Here is a 9,458-nt window from a genome sequence, read left to right on the forward strand (position 1 = left end):
GTATTAGGTTTCATGGACTTTTGGAGGTGGAGCATGTGAAGACTCCAGACTTACAGAGCATAAAAACACTGAGCTGCTGCTGCAGCTTCATGAACTTTTAAACTGCTCATCTGCTTCTTCAGTTAAGCAAAGTGCACGACCTCTGCTGCCAGCATGAAGAAGAAGATGCCACCATGTATAATTGTACTTCAGAGTAAGTATTTCTTCTAATTTTTGTCTTTTTTCCTTTGTTTTCTTTAAAGAGAAAGATCTAGAGGAATCTGTCTTTGTGCTATAATTGGATCCAGGTTAGTCATCGGGAATCTTACTGTTTGTTTCACACTGCCCTCCTGGTTTTTAGACAGATCTGTCTGCTTCTCAGCTTTAGCTTAAAGTCGGAATGTCCTTTGTGATTACTTTGTGCAAAAATCCAATTTGCATCTGTAACAGGGTCATAAAAATGACGACGCTCACTTGATGTTAAATTATTGACTGTTGACCACAATTTATCTGAGTGACACACTTTCAATGACAGCTAAACAGACACGATGAGTGAATTGCTACACTGATGACACTATCTGCTTTTAAATCAAACAAATAAACACAAGTGTTGGTCTTCATCCTGACAATATATGATGAATAAAGAGGTAAAAAAATAACTCACTGAATGTATTTAGCCAAAAAAAAAGCATTCTGCAACTATGTTTTCAAGGCATTAAAGCCTTCTTTTGAACAATGAACTAAAACTTTAGATTGTCAATATTGATAAAATGTTGTACTGTGTTTTTTAGCATTGCATAAATAGATGCTTATTACTTGAGGATTATCTAATCCCTGACCTTTTCTCATGCTCTCTTTGGTTAACATTTTTTGGTAAACACTGAAATCATTCTAGTATTCATAATAAAAATTATAGATAAAATGCTCCACTGTATAAAAGTTAGTTAGGTTTGTCGGTGCTTAGTTGTTTTCTGAATTCAGGTCCATAGATGGCGAGCTTCAGTGTAAAGCCCCATGGCTGTGATTGGGTCTTTTCTGTCGATCCAGTCTTCAGTGGCTTTAGTCCAATATGTTTCCAGTTAAATGCGGTTTGAGAGAAGGAGTCAGCACAATCCAGCAGCCAGTCATTATATGTGTCAGTAATGAGTGTTTTACCATGAGTGGGTCGGTTTGAGTCTGGGCTGCGTGGAGGAGCAGGAGGAGGAGGGGGATTTACTGCGACCATGTTTATGATCTTTGGCTCTGTTTTAATGAACAGCCACGAACAACAGGGCATGGAGAAGGTAAGAACTGATGTTTGTGGGAGAACAAACATATGGACATATTTCTACCTTTTGAGACCAAATTACAAGGTTCATATCAAGATAGTTAGTTTAGATTCGGGAAAGACCCTGCAGACTTTTGAGTACACTTTGCCTTGTGGGAAGGTGCCCACCTACTGAGACAAGACCCCGAGGAACATAAATTTAGCAGTTATGACATTTTGAATGAGATTGTTGATGCATTGCTTGCAAATAAATTGCATAGTTGTGGTTATCATATAGAATTAGAGTTTCTCATTAAGTTTACCACATAAATGTGACATATAATGTGAAATTACGGTGGGCAAGACAAAATTAAGTTGTTAAAAGTATGAATTAAAATTTTACAGATTATTTTTGCATTACAAAAAGGTCCGCCCATTTCATAGGCATCTGCAGGTACCACACATGTTTAGTTGGGGGTGGAAATGGCTTGATTGGTTTAAGAAGTCAATGGCTCTGCAACGTTCAACACTAAAAGAGCCATTCAGGCCAGTCTCTCATTAACCAGAACTTGGTAGGAGTTACAAAGTCTTGTTTTACCTATAGAGATATTTAACACCTCTTTGTATTTATGTAACCTTCTTTATGATATAAAGTACACAACTGAACTCTTAATATTCAGACATTATTAAGCAATTTGAAAATGAGAAAAGCACACACTTTCAAAAATAAGACATCCTGTGCTAAAGCTGCTGCAGTAAATATGTTTCATCCTAAAATGTTATGTAATATAAGTCAAGAAAAGCATTTCTTTATTATTTATGGATCTACTTTGGTGGACTGCAGTCCTTTTCTTTACTCACTAATGTTAACTTGAATAAACATATGACTTAATTTGTTTAACATCCAATAAAAAAAGTAGGCTATATACAAATACATGTGTTCTCCCCTCTGGACAGCAACTATCTATCTATCTATGTACCCAGGCTCTGTCCCACCAAAGTGGGGTAGCCTAGACAGGGCACCCATTCTTACCGCCCTCCTTCTCTTCCCCAAACCCTCCTCCTTCATTGTGTTATTAAAATCATTTGTTTTAAATTTATCCTAATAATTAACAGAGCAGTTTTTGAAATTTGTGCATTCTAGGGAAAACAAGGCCACTCAATTTAATATAATGTCAGCAGCAGTGACATTTTTCTTTTTTTTACAAAGTTTATCTTACTGGTATGAGAGGATCTTAGCCGTAAATTCATAAATCTAACAAACTAAATTTAAACCACAGAGCATTTTATTTTCTTCAGACAGAGAGCCACAATGGAAAGGCAAAAGAGCCACGTGTCACTCTGGAGCCACAGGCTGCAGACCCCAGTTAATCTCAGTTTTTAACTAAATACATCCACAAAACGTACCCGATAACAAAATCTGCTGGTAGCATTGATTTTTTTGCTAATTGTAAATACACTTTTTTCTCCCTTAGGTGTGTTCTCCTCCACAATCTTCTCTGTGTTTACTGGGGTACTAAAAAAAAAATCAGGGGGGTATTTTTCAGCTCATTTGCCAAATTCCTGTTTTTATCCCTGCTAATTTACAACCACATTGTTAAGTCTTAAACCAGCCTGATGAGTCAACAGCTTCTGTGTGTCTAATGAGAGACAATTACAGGGGCAGAGACACTTTGCTTTACCATCTGCAGGGAAGTTTATGCCCTTAAGTAAAGGAAACGGCTGACTTTTTCCAACATCAGGTGTCTATGCTGGAACCAAAATATGCCAATAGAGCTTAAGATTGAATAATAAAATGAAAAAATATAGTCAAATTCTCATTGTAGATAACTCTTTATATTTGTAACATAATTTAAAAGGAAACTGATCATCTATAAAGATAAATAGACACAAAAAGGTGAAGAAAAAAGAACAGTCACAGTGATTTTCATTTTTAGTGCTTTTCTAAGTTGGTATTTTACATTGAACAACAAATGTTTATTTACACTTTTCAGGGAATTAATATATTTTACAATATATTTTAAGTAGATCTTATAAAACAGATATTAATAATAATGATGAAAGGCTTTAAATAAACTACAGTGACAAACATAAAACATACCATTATTGGTTTATTGTCTCCCTTTGTAAACATTTAGGTTCCTAATAAATGAACAGCCCAGTAGAAATCTACAGGTGTTCATTGTTCATTTTCCTGGACTTCTGAAACCAAGCAGTGAAGCTAAAGTGAGCCAAAAAAAAAAGAGCCTGGTTCTTCGTCCCTTCAGGATCACGGCCCCGCAGCAAGCCATCAGCAGCCAAGATGAATAAAGGCTCTGTATGCTTTGGCAGCATGCTTCTCCGCTGCCCCTTCAGTAAACAGACAACAAAATAGCTCTGTGGGAATATGCACTGAAAACAGCCAGGACACTAAAGAAAAAAGAAAACTGAAAAAAGGGAACATTAAAAATAAATTAAACAGTAAGGATACACCGGTTCTATTTGCGTCATGCTTTTCTAGACTTTAATAGTTTGTCTGTTCCCTAAAAACATTTTTCTTTTCCAGAGTTTCCTTTTACTGTCATCAAAAACATTTATCCATTTGCTCAGATCTCATCATTGGGTGGGAGGACTGGCAGTGTTCCTCAAATCTTGATCAGTTTTTCGCCTTGCCTTTCTAAATGCAATTTAGACCATTGTGACAACAAGGGAGGGTGAATTACAGGCATTTGAAGCTAATTATCTGTTCTTTGATCTGTTTCAGTTCTTGCTGTGTTCTTCCTGCCGGGAGGTAAGACTCTTATGCAGTGAATATATATAATAGATTAGTTTCTTTTGAAGTGCACCCTGTTGATGTGTGTGTTCCTCTATTGTGTCAGCGTGGGCTCAGAGCGGCAGCAGCAGCAGCAGCAGCAGCAGCAGGCTTGGTGTTGTGGTGGAGGCCAAGAACATCACTCTCCCAGCCGGGTCTAAGGCTGTCCTTCCCTGCCACAGCACACGCATGATATGGACACACGACAGGCTCAAGGACCGTCAGAGGGTTGTGCACTGGGACTTGTTTCGAAGCACCCCAGAATATTCTGTGGAGCGAATCGTGGACATGTCACCAGGAGCTCGCTTGAGGGTCTACAACAGCTTCAACAAGGGCCGCGTTTCTATCCCAGACTCTGCCTTCAGTGATGGAAATTTCTCACTTGTCATTAACAGTGAGACTTCTTTTGTTTCTGCAGCACTATAAACACACACCATAGTCTCTCAGAATATTATGTCATGCTGTTTGTGGCTTTTCTTCTACATCCAGATGTGATATCGACTGACAAAGGAGTTTACACTTGCAATTTGCATCACCATTACTGCCAAATTCAGCAGTCCATTCAAATCCAGCTCAACGTCACCAAGTCCGGTAAGATTTCATCATGTTGTGACGTGTTCTTCCATACAGCTTATCCAGTAAAAGTGTCTTTTAAATGTCCTATTCTCTAGCTCGGAAGGAGAAGCGTTACTGGGATGGAGAGAGGACGGTATTTGTGGTCTTGTTGGGCAGCTCTGTAGTCCTTCCTTGTGTAAACCGCCGCCCGCTGTGGAGGGAGGGCCTGCTGGAGGACCAGCAGCAGGTGGCCCACTGGGATTTCCAGCCACCTGGTGTGCGCCCTGACAGAGCTGACCGACTGGTCGATCTGTACGGCTCCGGGGAGCGAAGGGATTACGGACCTCTCTTTTCACAGAAGATGAGTGTGCTCGAAGATGCTTTCACCTTAGGGGACTTTTCACTGCAAATCTCGGACTTGAAGCCTGTCGACAAAGGCCTTTATTCCTGCCATCTGCACCACCACTACTGTGGTCTGCACGAGAGGCGCATCTTCAGACTCTCCGTGGGGCCTCCCCTTCCTCTTAACCCAACTGAAGAATCAGGCGTTTTCCAGAACAACATTGAACCAAGTAAGAAAAACCCTGTTGGCAGTGGTGTGATTTCCCAGAACTGTCCAGAAATTCCCTGCATATTATTGTTTGAAGGGAAAACTGCATGAAGGGAGTTGACTGCTCTTGTTTGTTATATTTACAGGCATAGTTGGTCAGTTGAATCAGTTTCCTCCTGGCGCCAATTTTCTCCTCAGACTGCCCTACTTTTATATTTGAGCTGAGAAGGGAGGAGGCGGTGCTGAAGGAATGTAGAGGCCATCTGAGTAAAAGAAAAGAAGAAAGTTGGGAGAAATTCTTTTTGAGTCTCATTTTAGTTTAAAAGGGCAATTCATCTGGTAAAAGAATTTGCTCAAGAATTTCTCTTAAGTAAACAGATGGCGTGATCTGCTAAGACCTTGTTTCATCTTCAAGTTTATTTTGTTTTTCTGCAAAGACCTTAAAGTTGCTATGCAATGCAGTTTTTGCCACTTCATATACCTTAATAAAACCCTTCAACTTTAAATTGGCTCAAAAAGCTAACAAGTTTAAAATTCTAATCTATATTAAACTGCTCTTTTTTTCTCTAGCTTTATTTATAGCAGCTCCTGGTACACATCACTGGAAGTTCCCCATTCAAAATCCAACTTCAAACTGCATGTCATTTGTGAAAGAGTCTGTGAAATGGTGCTAACCAACAAATAGCAGTGCTTCTGTCAATAGAAGATAAACTGCATCCACTGCTGGACAGCTAAAAACAGACTTCTTGCATTTTTGCTGTTACTCCTTCTAAGCAATACAGCCGGCACACATAAAAAACTTCAATGATGGAACACCGACAACCAACTGTGCTTTGAGCTACTTTACCGTCACCCTGTGGGTCCCATGGTTTATCACAGATTTCCTGCCTTTAAGAGTCCAGAAGGTTCTCATAAAGAAACTTGTCAAATCAAAATTAGGTTTCAAGGAAGAAAAAAGTCAAGCTGAGAAAAAAAAATATTAGGTTTTGACCTTTAGACTATATTTATTATAGATGGATAAATACACAGAAAGATATTTAGCTCAAGAACATGGCAACAGTATGGATCTCCTCTTACTAAACTGTGAAGCAACAACATTTTAGGCTTAGAAAGATCATAACTAGTGTTACTTTTTTCTGTTCTTTTCATCCTAATCTTAATTTTCTCATCCTAATTTTAAATGTCTGCACTAATAGTATGTCGTGTCTTGATTAGGTTCCTCTGACAGCCTCTGCTTTGTTTCCTTGAAGTTCTGCTATCTTCTTGCAGAGGCGTGTTTGGTAGGAGTCAGAGGAAGTCTGCTACATCTGTTCAACATCTGGGTTAGATGTAACATGAAAGAGCAAAAAGGTGGGAGTGGGGACAAAGTTATGTGTTAGACCACATGTCCTCCCTCCTAAGTTGAAGAATGCGCCCTAATAGTCCTGCAAATTTAGCCGAGAAGAAATGCACACATGGGTTGTAGGCATACACTTGCTTTGAATCGACTTCAGCTCGAAGTCTTCACGCATCACTGATTACCAGTGTTGGATTAAAAGCAAAATGTTTGCACTCTCCCACGGTGGAGCTATTCACTGTAATGCTGCCATCACTCAGTCCCAGAAGAAACAGATTATTTCTTTGTTATCCCAAAGGTAACATTTTTGACAAGTCTGCAATTCAGCTGAAATCTTTATTTATTATAATGAGATTTTTTTAAGTTCATTGACTTGCAAATGATCAGTGTCCCACTGAGTTACAATTTTTTTTATCTATTTGCATCATGCGTGAAAGCCACAGTATGGCTCTGGCACTCATCTGGCCAGGTCTGCTCTGGAGTCTGACCTTATACATGTCCTTGTATTTTTATGCATATTAGGTACATTATACAATGACAGCCGATAATTAGGGACCAAGCTCCAACTGAGAAGGTGGGCAATAATGGGAGAATTTTTTTCTTCTGCTAATTGGCTGTATTTTTTTTATTAAAATATGACTACTAGTCCCCTCTTTATGTAAACATTCACAGTCAACCATTACTGATTGTGTGCACATTGAGTTCAACTATGAGCTAAAAGATTTATTTTCCATGCATGTTGGAAGCAGACTTCTGTGTTTGTGAAAAGACTCCAGAAGTCCTAAATGGAAAACTAATCCAGACACACAGACAGACCACATTACAGAATTCGGCTGTTTCCTCACGCCTTTTCTTTTTTTTCCTGGTCATTCTGTGTTTTTCTGCGGAGAAAAAAAATAACAGCTGCATGACATCAGGTCTGGAAGTCATTACTGCTGGCCAGCTTTCCAAAGCTTAACTGTCTGCTCTGCCTCCAGCTGTCCCTTACCTTTAGGAACACGTGCACATTCAAGAAAAAAGTAATGTTATGTTTGCGGAACTTCACATCCCACTTGATTTTTGATTGATTTCATGCACGAGCTGTTCGAATATGTGAAAAAAATCCTGCTGTCTCAGAGGTTCTGAGTGTTTTTTTTTCTCCTTTTTGTTCAGTCGCTTTTCTGCCTTCAGGCACAGAAGAGGTGTTGCAACACAGAGAGAGTCCACATGTCCTCAACGTTTTCCTGCCTGAACATCAAGGTCACTTTGTGCAGTATTTGGGATACATCTTGGCAACATTCTTGCTGCTTATTTTCATCGTTGTCATTATCATTGTGTTGACCAGGCGACGCAAAAAGAGAGGTACTGTACTGTGTTTATGAATTTCTCTCCCTGTTAAAGTTTTTTGTTATTTTATTAATGTACTACACAATAATTTTCCCTTACAAAACTGTGTTAACTTTCATTTGTGACAGAGCTGGAGTATGAACTGGCCAGAGCTGTAAGGTGAGAACAAACTACCTTTAAAATGTAATTATCTCCTTCATTTTAACCATAACAAAAGTAAAACTTGCTCCGATCAGAGGGAGTGTGACCACAGGAGGGGAAATAGCTTTAGACTACTCGGAGCCGAAGAGCTGCAATCAAGATCCCATGAATTCAGGTGCGGCAGAGTGAATCCATGCAGCAAGCATGCTTGAAATCTGTTAACTTAAACTGATTTCTACTGTTTTATAACATGTGTGTGTGTGCGTTTATTCACAGACTACAAAAACAACTTACTGAAAGAAAAAGACATGGCCAAAGACTGCAATAAGGGTGAGATGCTCTCCTGTAAATCATGCAGAGACTCATACCATCTGTCTGTGCTTTATTCTCCTGTTTTTTCATTCAGATTTTGATGGGAAGATGTGGAACTGAGTGCAATATTTCGAAGATGCTGCTGGCAGGTCCAGAGCAAAAACCAAAGGAGAAAATGACGGTGGAGGAAAAAAATGAAAGGAACACCAGGAAAAAAAGGCAATCCATAACAGGACAGGAGGAATGCTCCCTCTGCTGTAATCCAACGACAAGACTGTTTTTCTTTAAATTGCATTGCCAAGTTCCTTATTTTTTTAATTTCACATTTATGGTAGCATAACAACATGCTTTGATATATCATTTGTTTTTGCATTCATTTTGATGTAAAGAAGACATTATTTTTGAATCTTCCATTTACTTTTACTTTATGATGCTCACACTACTTTCATTTAGCTTTGAGGACATTCCCAGGGTAGCAAGCTAATTTCCCCCCCCATCTCTTTTTTCCTTATTTTATTGTACTGTAATCAACAAAAGGCATTTTTCAGAAGTTTATTTACTGTATGTAAACATTTTCAGGATATTTCTACTGTTAACAACTAAAATCTACTTTTAGCTTATTTCTGGTATTGCAAAATAATGTTTTCTTTTTTGCATATTTGTTCCTATTAATAAAGCATCAAATTCACAAGACATGAACTTTTAAAAACGTTTTTACCTACAGGTATTTTTCAGGTTTCAGGTGAACTGATCACTTTATCTGCAGCAGCTCAGGAAACATATTTTAATCATTCACAATATGAAAATTGCCTCAATTAACCATGTAGAACATTGAAAGTAAGGTTAATTTGACACTGAATTTTTATGCAATATTCCCCTCCAAAACGGCATTCTTGCTACAAACCTGTATAGCTGTAACTCTGTTATGTATGAGGGTGTTTTGTGTCTCCAACATAAAAAAAATGTACCTCGTCTTTGTCACAATTCCCCTGTGATTTAGTGACTAGATGAGTATGGAAAACAAAATGAATAAAAAATAGTAAGAAAGCAAGCTGCTTTTTTATGTCATTGCCTTTTTCATAAACTGTTAAACTGCAATAGACAGACAGACAGATACATAGTTTATTAATAACAAAACCTAACTAAACGTAACATAATACATAATATAATATTTTAATACAAAAATATTTATACAACCGAAATGAATAATAAATATACTATT

General features: G+C 38.2%; 1 protein-coding gene across 3 annotated transcripts; it reads left to right on the plus strand.

The window, feature by feature from the left end:
* Nucleotides 1-33: 33 nt before the first annotated feature.
* LOC101165637 (matrix remodeling-associated protein 8) lies at nt 34-9,287 on the plus strand. 3 transcript variants are annotated; one of them, XM_011477462.4, is made up of 10 exons: nt 34-193; nt 3,969-3,995; nt 4,084-4,410; nt 4,506-4,607; nt 4,688-5,143; nt 7,610-7,798; nt 7,912-7,942; nt 8,020-8,099; nt 8,201-8,254; nt 8,331-9,287. In XM_011477462.4, the coding sequence occupies exons 1-10, from the start codon at nt 154-156 to the stop codon at nt 8,354-8,356; spliced, it is 1,332 nt and encodes a 443-aa protein (XP_011475764.1). In that variant the 5' UTR covers nt 34-153; the 3' UTR covers nt 8,357-9,287. The 3 variants fall into 3 exon arrangements, with proteins under 3 accessions (XP_011475764.1, XP_020560474.1, XP_020560475.1); XM_020704815.3 differs by having other exon boundaries at nt 43-193; nt 7,628-7,798; XM_020704816.3 differs by lacking the exon at nt 34-193 and adding an exon at nt 1,236-1,262.
* Nucleotides 9,288-9,458: the final 171 nt, after the last annotated feature.

Source organism: Oryzias latipes, chromosome 7, assembly GCF_053564925.1.
Source record: "Oryzias latipes strain Hd-rR chromosome 7, Olatipes_Hd-rR_3.1".
NCBI classification, from domain to species: domain Eukaryota; kingdom Metazoa; phylum Chordata; class Actinopteri; order Beloniformes; family Adrianichthyidae; genus Oryzias; species Oryzias latipes.

What these genes read in the sequence shown, in the direction of transcription:
- LOC101165637 (XM_011477462.4), top strand. Translation starts at nt 154, where the DNA reads ATGAAGAAGAAGATGCCACCATGTATAATTGTACTTCAGA. An exon ending in TTTCTCACTTGTCATTAACA is followed by an intron (nt 4,411 to 4,505) that starts GTGAGACTTCTT and finishes TTCTACATCCAG; the next exon opens with ATGTGATATCGACTGACAAA. An exon ending in GAACTGGCCAGAGCTGTAAG is followed by an intron (nt 7,943 to 8,019) that starts GTGAGAACAAAC and finishes TGCTCCGATCAG; the next exon opens with AGGGAGTGTGACCACAGGAG.